The 14,553-nt window shown below is 47.0% G+C and overlaps 1 protein-coding gene across 14 annotated transcripts in view; it reads right to left on the bottom strand.

Annotated features, from left to right (window-relative positions):
• Positions 1-14,553, bottom strand: part of NIPBL (NIPBL cohesin loading factor) — a 1,942,504-nt gene that overhangs the window by 481,380 nt on the left and 1,446,571 nt on the right. For all 14 annotated transcript variants that reach the window (XM_078674965.1, XM_078674957.1, XM_078674966.1 and 11 more), the window contains one exon: positions 12,697-12,833. In XM_078674965.1, the coding sequence (XP_078531091.1) occupies positions 12,697-12,833 (137 nt within the window). The remainder of the gene's footprint in view (positions 1-12,696; positions 12,834-14,553) is intronic.

The following is a 14,553-nucleotide window of genomic DNA, read 5'->3' as shown; positions in this document are numbered from 1 at the left end:
TCAGGAAGGAGGGTGTGCCAACCTTTGCCAACCCCACCCCTCAGGTGGAGGAGGCGAGGTGAAGCACGACCCCGGGCTCCGGCCATGTTGTAGATGGGGAGCCTTGCCCAATCCCAGCTAGGCTCCTGCCCCCCACCCACAGGAGAGGAGCAGGCTAGGGGCCCAGGACAGGAACTGTAGGAGAGTAGGGTCTGCTTCCTATGGTCACCCCCACTTTTTGCTTTTGCTTCTCTGGTTTTCGACTTCGATGTGGCTGTGGGCCTGCTGATCAGACCCACAGCCTAGATGCACTCTCTCTAAATTTACACCATATACTCTAGGTACATTCACAATTGGGAATTGGTTCACCTTATCAGCCCCTGTACAAGTGTACCATAGGTGCCCAGGGCATAGGTGCAACCAAGGCCTACCAGGGGCTGCAGCATGTATTATGCCACCCCTGGCTGGCCATCCAAACTGACACAACTGGCTGATCACTCAGCTGGGGCAAGGTCGTGTAATCACCCCTTGCTTAGGTATAGTATTCCTATATCTACCCATATATATATAGACACACAGTAACCTATAAGTCACTCCTATGGCAGGACTTAACAATCCTGGAGGCAGAGTGCTTGGTTATGTGTGAGATGGTGCTCTAGCATGAGCTGAGCCTGTCTGCAGCTTTCGGAACCATGTCCTTATAGCTGTTCTATGATATCGCCATACCATATACTCTTAAGTGCAGTGCTAACTTTGGTTTGGCTTTATCCAAACATGTCGTGTAAGGTGTCATACGCTTTGGAATACTACTCCCTCGCCAATTCTGGCGACGGGGGTAGCATTTCACCCTTCTAGAGGGAGAAGACATGTTGTTGCCGACTGTGAGAAGTTGGCCTGATGTGCAGTGCTCACTATTCTAGTGATCACTATATATCAGTCCAAACAACCCTTATTGATGATTGGTTGTAAGTCAACCTTATAGACCAGCTATCCTAGTAGCATGGATACGAGCAGTCTAAGGCTAAGACTCTAGAGGGCGTGTTAAGCCAGCTGTTTTACCATCACATTACCCCTTGAACACCCAGTGAAAGGACACCACACAAGTGTTATGAAAATAAACAGTGTATTTATTAGAATCACAACAACCCTGTACTCTTTATGAGGACAGGGTGCTAGGCACACAACAAAACTCTTACGAAAATACTTAAGTTAGCACGTTATACACAAATGCCCGAGGGGCACGAAAAACCATATACTTTAAAAGTGGAATGCAAATTACTAGCAGGTAAGTAACAGTTCTAATAGGCTTTGGAATCGCTAGGACTGGACTAGGGAATCGTTAGATTTCTACTAGGAGACCCAGGGGACTCGGGTGCAGAGTGTGCACTCTCACGCGGGATGCGGGACAAAGTCTATGGAGGCTAGTAAAGGCAAAGTTAGTGTTCACGGGCGAACCCGACCTGGTAGGAAGAAAACGACAGTGGATCCTGACCCTAGGATAGTGAGGCTATGCTGGGACACCGAAGTGCCGAAGTTACCTAGCCCAGGGGCTGCAGCTGCATAGGTCTGAAAAGACGTCGGGGATCTCGTTGCCGGACCAGGAGCCTGGAAGGAAGAAGTTGCTGGCAGGCGACCAGTGAAGAAAAGTTCGATGGATCCAAGCCTGGATCAAGGAAGAAGAAAACCTGAAAGCAGAGGGGACCAAGTTCTTGAATCACTAGCCAGTGATTAAGTGGGCACCAGGATGGCACCGGGCGAAGTCACCGCAGTCAGGTGAGTGGGCGCTGCTGGGCTCTGCAGTCTCTCGGACCAGGAGGCGTTGTCGGCGACCAGGATGGAGGTGCGAGCTGTCCCACGAAGGTTCTTGCTGTCGACGTCGCTGGACCCAGGATTGGGCAACAAGTCTTGGCAAATGCAAGGCCCACGCGGTGGACCTAAAATGGCGTCTTGAGTGGACCAGGAGGGTCCAGGGTACTTCTCCGATGGAGGGAAGCAAGGGCCAGTCTGGAGCAACCAGACTAGCAGCAGAAATGTCGTCGGGCGTCGTCAGGAAGGCCACAAGCCAGCGGGCTAGTAGCCAAACAACGCGGTGAGCAGTAAAAAGCAGAAGGGCCCCACGCAGATCGTGGAGATGCTGGGGGGCTGCTCTTTGGTGCTGGAGCTGCTCAGGGTGGGGGCTTCTCGGACCCCAAAGCACTCACCAGGAATTCACTCGGCGGGCTTGCTGGAAAGAAGTCGTGCAGTCTTGCAGATGGCCGGTCCCTTGAGGTCTCGTCGCACCCACGGTTCTCAGCTGGGCTGTAGAGGTGGGTAGAGGTCAGAGGTGCCAGGGAAGCCGGTTCTCGTCGAGCTGGGCAGTCGGATTCCGGAGGAAGGACTTGCAGCAGACCGCAGTGTTCTTAGATGGTGCCTGCGGATGCAGGGTGACTACTCCTTAGTCACAAGGGAGAAATCTTAGGAAGAAGTCTTGAGTTCCTTTCGCAGAAAGTAGTTTCAGGATTCAAAGATGATCTGATTTGGAAGGGGGCCAGTCTCTACCTTTATCCTGTAAAAGGGGGCTGGCACGCGACTAAGTCCTGCCCTATGGGTGGGACTAGGAGGGGGGTGGTTACACCCACTTCCTTGGCGGGCTTTTCCCCAGCACAGGGTCTGGAGTGACCCTGGAACTGGTTCCAGCCAGCCTATGCACAGTGAGCACCGGGGTGCCACGTGCAGTCACCTTCCTCTAAAGCCCTGCCTACCTACAATACACAAAACCCTGTCTGGGACGGTGCTGGCACCGCCCCTGGCAGGAAACCCTTTGTCCTTATCTCCTGCTCTGGGAGGACTCCCAGCAGCAGGAGGGCAGACTTGTGTCTCGGTGGCAGCATCCATTTTGTGGATGCTAAGGCTCTGTCTGACTTTTAACCGGGTTATAGGTTACATGCATGTCGTGTCCCTCTAGAAGGGTGGAATGCTAACCCCGTCGCCAGAATTGGCGAGGGGTTAGTATTCCAATTCGTATGACACCTTACTCGACATGTTTTGATAAAGCGATACCAGAGTTGGCACATAACCGCGAGGATTATAATGCACTTAAGAGTATATGGTATGCGATATCATGGAAACGGCTAAGGGATGGATCCCGAAAGCCGCAGACAGGCTCAGCTCATGCCAGAGCACTATCTCACACGATTCCAAGCACTCTGCCTTCAGGATTGTTAAGGCCTGCCATAGGAGTGACTGATAGGAGATCTGTGTGTCCATTTTAGGGTTAGATATAGGTATACTATATCTAAAGCAAAGGGTGAGTACACCACCTTGCCCCAGCTGTCGTGCAGCCAGTTGTGTCAGTTTTAGTTAGTCAATCCAGGGGTGGCCCAATACATGCTTCAGCCCCTGGGAGACTTCTGGGTGCACCTCAGCCCTGGGTACAGGGACTTGGAGAGGGCCCAGTGCCAATTCAGTACCCAAGTACAATTTGGATAGAGAGAACAGCTAGGCTGTGGGTCTGATTAGCAGGCCCACAGCCAGGGAAAGTCGTAAACCAGTGCAGCAAAAAGCAAAAATCTGGGTGATCATAGGATTGCAGACCCTACTCTCCTACACCGACTATCCCGGTTAAAAGTTAACCAGAGCCCCAGCGTCACAAAATGGATGCTGCTGCCACCGACACAAGTCTGACCTCCTGCTGCTGGGAGTCCTTCCAGTCACGGAGGCTTGGACAATGGGTTTCCTGCCTGGGGAGGTGCGAGCACCACCCCAGACAGGACTTTGTGTATTGGGACAGGGAGGGCTGAATAGAAAGAGACACTGCCTGGAGCACCCTAGGTGCTCCATGCATAACCCGGTTCAAACCGGTTGCTGGGGCACTCCAGCCCCAGCTCTGGCGCGAAACTGGACAAAGGAAAGGGGGTGTAACCACCCCCCTTCCTGGTCCCACCCATAGGAGGGACGGAGAAAGTAATCCAGCCCCTTTTAGTTGTATAAAGGTAGGAGCTGAGTCCTGAGACTTTAGATTAATCCTGAACTGTAAACTTGAAACGAAACTCTGGACCTTCGACATCCTGCTGAAGCTGAAGACTGAAGAATCTCCCTTGTGGCCAAGGAGTGACCACCCTGGGCAACCAGGCACCATCCAGCAAATCAACGGCTTGCTTTGTTGACGTTGCCGCCGACAAGACCCAGACTTCTCTGACCCTCCCTTCACGACTGCAGCGTAGCTGAGATCCGTTGAGGCGACGAGATACGTGGGACCGGATACCTTGAAAAGTCTGCAACTTGCTACCTGTGCAGCTCCTGAGGTACTCTCGAAGCTGTGCACTGGGGATTGAGAAGCACCGATCCAGAGCTCCATCTGCGACGAAGATCAGCCCCCCACACTCCACGAGTTCTGCGTGGGGCCCTTCTGCTTTTGTTCTGCTCGACGCGTTGTCCGGTTGCTGGCCCGTTGGCTAATAGCCTCTGTGACGACAATCCTTTTGAACCACCTCGCTGGTCTGGTTGCTCCAGACTGGCCCTTGCTTCCCTGCAAAGGTGAGGCACCCCAGACCTTGCTGGTCTGCACCAGAAGCCTTTGTTGAATCCTGCGTGGGTTGCCTTTGCCAAGGCTTGTTGACTCCAATCCGGAAGTCGACTACTCCATCTGCGAGAACCTTCGTGGGACAGCTCGTCTCCAGCACCTGGTCTCGACGCCTCCTGTTCCACGTAGCTGCCAAGACAAGCTTCAAGACAGCACCTGATTGCTCCTCGACGTCGTCTGGTTCCTTCCTGGTTCCACCCGGTCACTGGCTAGTGACCCAGACTCTGTCCCCTCTGCTTTCAGGTCCTCTTCATCCTCGATCCACCCGGATTTCTTCCTCCTTGTCGCCTGCAGCATCTTTCTTCAAGGCTCCATAGGATTCAACGACGAAACCAGACATCTTCACACCTATGCACCCGCCGTCCGTGGGTGAAGTAACGCGAGTATTTCGGTGCTCCCAATGGTATTGACTATCCAAGTGTCTAAGTCTTTAGTTGTTTCCTCCTAGCTAAACCGGAAGTGTCCTAAATCCTTCTAAATCTAACTTCTAAGTTCCCATTGACTTTGCATTGACTCACGCGTGTGTGTAAAGATACTGCACACGCCGCCTGTAGGCCTCCTACTCCTTAACTATTGTTCAGATAGTGTAACCCCAGCGATTCCCTAGGCCCTAGGCCTTTCCTTTTCTCGTGACGTGGTACTTATACCACTTTCTTAATATATGGTTTGCTTCGCCGCTAGGGCCTAACAGTAAATTGTGCAACTTAACGTATTCTGACTAAGTATCTTGTGATGTGCTTTGGCCTCTGATCTCATAAAGAGTTCAGAGGAGTGTGTTAGTAAATAAATACATATATATTTTATATATATCCTGTGTGGTGTCCTTTCATTTGATATTCAAGGGGTTACATATGGTAAAACAGCTGGCTTTACACGCCCTCAAGAGTCTTTTAGACTAAGACTGCTCTGTCCACGCTACCACTAGGATAGCTGGTCTACAAGGTTGACTTACAACCATCACCATAAGGGTTGTTTGGACTGGTGCAAGGTGATCACTAGAATAGTGATCATATACCAGGCCAACTTCTCACAGGGACCCATTGGTCCCTGCCCTTGCCCTACCTGTAACGCCACTAAATTTAGTATTTAGGGGCTCCCTGAACCTTCCTTACTCAGATCCAGATATCAAAAGAAGAAAGAAGATCAAGAAGAAGAAGACCCGCCGCGCAGCTGCTAACAACAGGACAACAACAACTGACTTGGCCCCAGCCCTACCGGCCTGTTGGTCCTGGAACCTGCTCCTGCCTAATCCCGGCGACCTCCGCGGACAGCAACCTTAGGACACCCAGAGGACCTGCCTGCCTTGACCCTCTTGAAGATTGGGACTCCCATCAGCAGAGGCTCTGCTGCAACACCCCACCTGGTGCTCACCAGGAAGCTCTGGTCCAGCCCACTCTGCACCAGCCGAGCCTGGGCTGGGCCAACCCGAACCAAGACCACGAGGACGTCCCCCAGGCGACTGGGACCGAAAGTCCAGTACCCAAAGACCCTCCTCGACGAACCAGCCGACGCCTGCAGACTCAGAATCAGGGGCCACCCCAACGGCGACCAGTCGAGGGTAAGCTTTTCCGACCCCCAAAGACACCCCTGCACCCGGCGGCCCCCTGTGCCTCCCTTTGGGGTACCTAACTGTGCTCCATCATCCCAACTTACCTCTCGAAGTCCTGGTCGCCCCTGGAGAGTCACCGTCCCCGAGCCTGCAGCTTTTGTTCCTCTTTCAAGATCCTCATTGGATAACATTGAGCGCCAGACGGCTCAAAAGCACCCTGCATCCAGCCGCCCGAGTGCCGCTGGCTGTGACCTCTTTGCCCTATCCTACTCCCCCCCCCTTGCCCAGAGCAAGTGACCAGGAGCCCAGCTCAGAGCCGCGTGGCCTGCTAGCCAGCAGCCACCAACCGAAGGCCCCCTTTCCCTCATTGGATAACATTGGGCCTACCTACCTCTGTACCTGGCCACCCCTGTGCCGCTGGGACTGAACTAACTGTACTCACCTGACCCTGGGGGACCCCTGAGTCTACGCCCAGAACCCTAACTTCACCAACCAAGTACTCACCTGGAAACCGGTAATTCACTTACCTGCCATTGGATAACATTGACCCATTTTGACTCGACAATTTTCTAAATGTTAAGTTTTGAAAACTGAAAATATTCCTATAAAATCAGCCAAAGTCCGAATTTGAAAATACTCACCTGTGATCAGGAGAGAAGCCAGTACTGTACCTTTCAGCCCAGTACTGAGCCGCAAAAGTTATCCCTAGCGGGTTTACTAGTAACCTGTATTTTCCCCGCAGGAACCCATTGTCTGCTTTTATATGAAGTGCCTACTTTTGAAAACTACAAATATTCTTTAAAAATCGTACGAAATACTGAAACGCAATTACCTACCTGTTTTGAGCTAAGCCCCCAGTGTTGGCCCTAGGAGACTAGTGCTGGGTTACAAAAGTAACGCGATCGTACTTTACCTGTAACCTGAATTTCTGCCAATGTTATCCAATGGGAGGAATCACCTTGAAAAGTTTCAAAGTGTGAACTTTTAAAACAGCTTTATATTCAGGAAAATTCACCACAGTAACTAAAACATTTTTGATAATCTGGTTTCAGCTTAGACCCCAGGACTGAATATAAGATCTAGTCCTGGAACTACGAAAGTAATCCATAAAGTAATAAACTGTACTTTCCTATGAAAAGCCCAATGCTAGAGTGTGTTTCAGAACTGTATTGCTGATTAGCTATCCTGTAATTATTATGTGTACAAACTTATTGCTCCTCTTAAAGTATTTACATGAGAGCACTCGTACCTTGAAAAGTATATTTTGATAACTGTTGGTTCTAAAAATAAAACAACTATATCTGTGGATATAAAAACAATTGGCCTGGCGTTCAGTCTTTGAGTGTGTGAAACCTTTTGCTGACTGAGTGTGTACAACAAGTGCTTTACACTGTCCTCTGGTACTGCCTTACTGCTCGACCAAGTTACCACTTTGGAGAGTAAGGTCCGTTCTGACTTTAACCTCTGTTATACCTCCGGGGTTGGTGGACTCTGTACACACTGTACTTCCTTCTAGTCCAGTATATATATACCCACTTTCTCACAACAGATCAGTGATTGTACTAGTTAGGTTCCCATCTAGGTGGTCTCTGTCAGTGTGGTAAATCGGAAGTATCTGAACATGACCGGTTGCCAGTGCACCTTCCACAACCACCTGGGGGACGCCCATATGGGGAGTGAAGGGGAATAAACAGGATTTTCCCCAGTTCACACATAATCCCGAGACCGCAGCAAACTGCCAAATTATCTCCTACTTTTAGTGGAGAAGTGTGGCTCAATGGTTAGAGCGGCAGACCCTGATGCAGAGGTCTAGCCCGAGACCAGGGTTCAATTCCCCGCCTCGGCGGGTCTTGGGCTAAAAAAATCCACGGACCTGATAATTCTCGCCTCGGTGCCTATTCCAATCATTGAGTCCCACTCTGCAACTCAGGGCAATAGCTTGCTTAATTTCCACAACGGCCCCCACAACGCTAAGGATGCCTGGCCTCCACCTTGGGGGTGCCCAGGAGTGGACACCTCACAGGGAAAGCCAGGATGGGTTCCACAGCGGTATTCGTACAAGCGCCTTGAGACCCTTGCGGGTGAGTAGTGCGCTATACAAGTATCAATTTACATTTACAGTATGATACCGAATGAACTCCTGATTTTCGAGCAGGCAGTCCTCAAAGAAGTAGGTAAGAATTACAAATCCTTAAGCTTCAGCAATGTGTGTAACAGTGAACCTGAGGCAGTAAAAGCCCTGGCCAATGACTCCATTATCAAGATAAAACAGGCAGACAAACAAAGGAGGGCGATAGTCACCATGTCCACCCATTGATTACGACTCTGAATGTCTCCAATTGGCATATCAAACATACTACACCTCCAGTCACGACCCGACTGACTGCCTCAGTACCCGAATAACCATGATAGTGTCAGCAGCTGAAACTCAGAGGTGAATTTCTAAAAAGGAGGAAGACTTCTAGCGGAATATCCAACCTAGAATATCTTATTTGTATACACCCCCCGCACCCCTGGTGACCCAATGTTTCAGGGATAGGTTCTTTGATCGAACCACTGTCAAAATGTTGTGACCATTTTCTCCAACCCTAGGTCAAACTGACACCTTCCTTTCTACAAGACACCAGGGCTGTACTGAATCATATTGAAGTTACTAATTACACATAACAGATCGACCTCTGGGTAAATTTAGATGTAGAAGCACTCTACACAAATATTCCCCAGACTGACACCCTGATGGGGATAGAAAGGGCTCTCTTATCCTTTGAATGGGCATCATCACCTCTATCAAGTTTCATCATGGAGTATGTATTCTTAGTTCTGAGAATTTTTTCCAGTATGGTGACCAACTGTTCCATCAGACCTAGGGCACTTCCATGGGGAGTGCGTTTGCGCTGAGTCTGGCATGCATGTATATGGCTAATTTTGAAAAAGATTAGATTTTCTGTTCCACCAACGCTTACAGTGATAATAGTCTCAGCTGGCGTCGTTATATCGACAATGTGTTGGTTTTCTGTAAAGGCGACGAGACCACCTGTGTAGCCTTCTGCAATTGGGTCAATACTTTGAATCCTTACTTTCACTTAATTTGACATATCGGATGTGGGCCTTCCTCTTTTTGACCTCATGATCCATCAGAATAATGGCATACTACACACCACCAGGTAAAAAAAAAAAAATAAACATATAGTAATAGCTTGCTTCTGTATGGAGACATCATCCCAAAGCGTTGCGGATAATCTGCCTGTTGGGCAATTTTTATGTTCACGCTGCAACAGCAGCAATACCAGGCTTATGACAATCACCACAATTAGCTGACAATCACCACAATTAGCTGTCAATCTGGTGGCGCACCAGTGCCCCCGACACTGCATAAAAACTGTGCAAAAACAATAGGGAGACCTTGCTGGAACCACACACAAAACCCAAGACAGGTGTGCCAACTAAATGTGACCACTTTCTCGCCAGAGTCCAATGTACTACAGAAATCATCCAAAAATACTTGCCTATTTTAAAGGTGGGTAATCGTTAACTACTCAGCTCCAGGTTTGCCTACAAAAGGAGGGCCAACCTTAACGACATGTTTATCCATACTAGACCACGAAAACTCACATGACCAACGCATAGGCCCCTCTGAAAGCTTACTTCCGTGGTGTAACATTTACCTTGCAGAAAGAACTGTATCTATTTGATCACATGTCCATGCAATATAAGATATGTGGGCATGACTAGAGCAGAAAAATAAGAATTATGGAACACCGAAGTAACATATGCTGTAAAAAATCCAGCACTAAGAGGAGTACACATTAGCTCACTTTGGGCCTCTCTCCAGATGATGTCCGTTGGACAGTATTGGAGGCACACCCACACACGAGAGCAAAAACACATTAAAAAGGAACAAAATTGGATTTTCTGTCTGGCCACACATATCAATGGACTCAATTATGAAATTCCATGGAACAAAATCAACTACTAGTAACATTTTACCCTCTTATGGGGACCCTGACAGAAAAGTACATCTACTACAGTCTCCTTCACCCATGTGTCATTCAACATGAACTTCACACTTCTTCGCTCTCTATACAAATCTTTCCTAAATGACACTATTTCTTCATTAGCACTTTACTGTTGCAATATGAATCTTTCATGAAGACCGCAGAGGTACTTTCTTTGGGATGGTCTTTATATTGGTTACATTTCCAATCTCTGTTAGCCCATTTACCATCTTATGGGGACCCCAACACCCACAACATGAGTACTACTTTGGTCTCCTTCATCCATGTGTCATTCACTGTTAGCTTCACACTTCTTCGCTCATTAGACATATATTTCATTAAGGATGCTTTTTTTATTGCTTCACTAGCACCTTATTTTTGTAATACTAATTCTTTCAAGAAGACCTTCGAGGTTTACTCTTTGGGATTATTTACACTCCTATCCTATGAGCCTGAAGGCTCCAAAATTTCTCTTGGACTTGATTTTCTTCACTTTCATTTATAATCATTTGGAACTATTGATGAGATGGTCCCCCAATATGGCGGCTGTCTTTCCTTTAACTGAACTGAATGTCACCTGACTCTAGTTATCAGCTCAACCAATACCAGCACTCCCCGGCTGTTATAGAGACCCACTCCCTACTTCCGCTTTCTCCTCTGAGTTAGCAGAACTAGGGTAGATCACATGGTGGATGCAGATTCGCGTCCGTGTAAGTAGCTTGCAACCAAAAGCGGGAAACAAGTCATCTCATATAGTAAAACGCGACTAACAACGCCTCTCGCATTACGCTAATTATAGTTTCCTCTGCTTTACTTTGTGTAACCTTACGGTCACCCAAATTGAAAGAGTTTAGGATATCTCTTTAGTTATTTATTTAATATTTTAAAGATGTCTTCACAGTGGAAGTGCTCCTCCAGTGATGTTACTAGTGTCACTTTTATACATGTAAGTGGGACTATATTCTTTCACTGTAGTGGTATGTAGGTTTCTCAGGCACATGCATTTGTCATTGCATCCCATTTCACACTTTTACCACAAACATGTGTTGTGTTTTACAATTTGTACTTGCATGTTTTTTTTTGTGTTCTATGATGGTTTAATTGACAAATAGGTATTAATCTTACCAGTTTGGTTAAGTGATTGGCAATCTACACCTGAATTTGATACATAAGAGATGCCTTTCGCAGTAAACCAACTTTTCAGCAGTGGAGAGGCCTCAAATGAGCACTCATTATGAGTCCACTAGATATGAATCCCATACATCATCTCAGATTTACCCTACTGATGCTTTTGTGAAAAGTAGTGACCTCATTTCAGTCAAGGTATTGAACTAGTGAAGATGGTGCTGTGTTCAGTCCATTGTGGGTCTTTGTGTTTTAGATAGTTTGAGAGATTTTCATAAAGAGATTTATCTTTGATTACCTCGGGTGTTATTTGTTGATTTGGTGATCCTCCCTGGTTTGGAGCCCAAACAGACTTGGGAGTTTCTTTCAAATTTCAGCATTCATTGACGCAGGAATCCTGCTGTCAAAACTGGCTATGAACTCTACGGTCTTCAGGAATTGCCAATTCCCCTCAAGTAATTAGGCACGTTTTTGGTGTAATAAATACTACAAAAAAAAGGATCTTTAGAGGTTACCCTTAATGTCAGTGGAATTTAATCTGAAATAGACTCTAGGTATCCCATCATGTAAATCAGAGAATGTTGTAAATATGATTGGTCTCAAACCACCTTTTGGGTCAGCTACTCAGCATGGCTATGTTACTTATACACCCCCAGGGCATCTTCAATAGTACCCTGAGATTCGATGTCAGTGCAATGAGCCTGTGGTCATGACACTGATTTATAGGTTTTTAGCACTTGACCTACTAACACTCCACAAAGAATTGGACTTTTGATATTTAGGAAGGAACAGACCCCACTTAACTGTGTCAATTTCACATGACACTTGTGGCAAAACCGAAAAGGCTCATTTTGCATACCAGACAATTCCAGTTAGCGTAATTCTCAAACCAACCGATGTACCAGCTGCTCTACCAACATTGTCAGTCACTATTACATTAAATCTTTAAGAGCCCGCTGAAGCCTGATTAGTCCCTTATTGTCTTAATTATATCACATCTTCACAAACACCAACTAGACACAAAGTTTTCTTGGCCCCTCCTTAAATGAAGCAGTCCAGCCCATGCTGCTGGCACACATCCAAAGTCATGAAAAACCAGCTATTTCACAGATGTGTGCCCCATAGCAGGTATTTCGGAGAGATTGAGTAGATGGACCCAGTGGGATTAATGGTTGAAGCTTATTTCCATGTATTCAGCCAGTGGCATTTCCATCTAGTCTTTTTCCAGTAGAGTTTTTTTTAATGATTGTGATACAAGGTTTATAGGAGGAAGTATATGGAGAACATAAGGCGCTATTTAACTTTGCCTTTGTTGCTTGTTCAAGCTTGTTTCAGTAAATGCAATTGAAAATTACTGCTTGGGTGCTAGCAAACAGAAATGTAATCCACTGGTTTGCTATGTACTTTAACCAAAGTTGAATAAACTTATGGGAAATAAATTAAAAAATGTTTTAATTGTTTTTAAAGTTGCATGCTTTTATACTTACATTACATTTGGTGGTAAGATAAGGCTGCATTGTCATTGCATGTTTAACCATGAGCTGGGGCCTGATTTTGCTGAAAAGGAATAACGTTGTGATGCAGGAAACCAAGCAACTGGAATTAACCCCTTTGCTGTCAGAATCTGCAAAATTATGAATATTTAGATTAACATACACTTTTTTGTAGCAATCTAAAGTAAAATGTAGAGAACATTAATTTAGCTACTAAAATACACACAAATGCTTTCAATCAAAACAGGTAGATTAGGCACCTAAAGAAAAAGTTACTTACCTTCGGTCATACCTCTTCCGGAGGAGACAAACTGCAGATTTCTTACCTTAGATAAATCCCCAGGCATCAGTCTGTATCTGGAAAATCTTGAGCAATAACTCTGCTTGCAGTAGGTGGCATAGTTTGGGTCAGTTTTTAAGTGACATTTCAGTGTCCATATACGTGCCATCCCGACAAGCAGACATCAGTTTTTTCTGGACTATTTTGGTGCCAAAAATGTAGAGCCATGTACAAATCAGTGTTTCGGTTTTGACCAGTGTGCAGAATCTAACTGGGTCTTTTCGATGAAGAGCCTAGTTTGCGGAGTGGGGAGGATGGTGAGGAATCTGTGATTAGATAGTCTTTATCAGAAAAAGAGTTACCAAAAGCTAAGTAACTTGTTGGTCCGATAGAGACTTCTAACCCCAGGTTCATCGCATTAGAAGAGATACATAAGCAAGACAAACCGGAAAATCCTGGAGGACCGAGCAGGCAAATTGCTAATCACGAGGAACTTGACTCTCAATGCAGTAGTGCTTCGTGAATGTATGAAGTCTATGTGGGAGCTTGCTAGATATTCAGGACTTGTACCCCGTGCACTAACATAGTAGTAGCGACATTGGCCCTTGTGCAGTGAGCCGGAAAGCCAGTTTCGAGAGGAGGGGGGGGGGGGGGGGGGAAGAATGGGTGGAATGCATCGTCGCCAACTTGTAGCAGATTTGTATGGAGTGTACTATCCATCAGAAGATGGTCTGTTTCTGCCCAGCTTTTCCCTTCTTGTTCCCAAAGAAAAGTTGGACGGTATACCTGATGGCCCTTTGTGCAATCAATATAGAAGGGTCAAGCTTTTTTAGGGTCCAAACGATGGTCTCTCCTTCCCGTTAAAATAATTAGGCAGAGAAGAGAAGACACAGTGATGCTCTGGCCGAAGTGAAAGAGGGTGAAAACCTTTGGCAGGAAAGAGGCATGCGCCCAAAGGACCGCTTGGTCTGGGAAGAAGTAGGTGTACGGAGGGTGAACGGACTGAGTCTGAAGCTCACTGACCCTCATGACTGATGTAATTGCCGTCGGAAAAAAAGGTTTTGATGGTCAAGAGCTTCAAAGAACAGCTGTGCAAGGGCTCAAAGGGAGGGGGGGGGCACACAAGTTAAGTAAGGACCAAGTCAAGAGCCCAATGGGGCATCACAAAGGAAGTTAACAGGAACAAATGTTGTAAACATTTCAAAAAAACAATTCACAATTGGTGACTGAAATAGGGAGGGCTGATCTGGCAGCCATAGAAAAGCTGCAATGGTTGACAAGTAACCCTTAACAGTGCCCAAGAAAAGGCCTTGCTGTGCTAAAGATAGGACGAACAGCAAAACCTCAGAAAAAGGTGCGGAGTGAGTATCCATATGGCTTGAGGAACCATAAACGTACCCCAACGGCAGGCGTATACAGTTTTACTGGATGGAGACCAGGTAGCCAAGATGACATCACAAACTTAGGGAGGGAAAACAAAAACCTTCAACTGTCAACACTCAATCTCCCGTCGGGAAGATGGTGTGAGTACAGGTGTGGGTGTGGAATCTTGCCCTGTTGCTGCAAGAGGC

The sequence above is a fragment of the Lissotriton helveticus genome, chromosome 2_1 (assembly GCF_964261635.1).
Source record: "Lissotriton helveticus chromosome 2_1, aLisHel1.1, whole genome shotgun sequence".
Taxonomy (NCBI): domain Eukaryota; kingdom Metazoa; phylum Chordata; class Amphibia; order Caudata; family Salamandridae; genus Lissotriton; species Lissotriton helveticus.
Note: the sequence above shows the minus strand (reverse complement) of the source record. Positions and strands in the feature narration are given on the sequence as shown.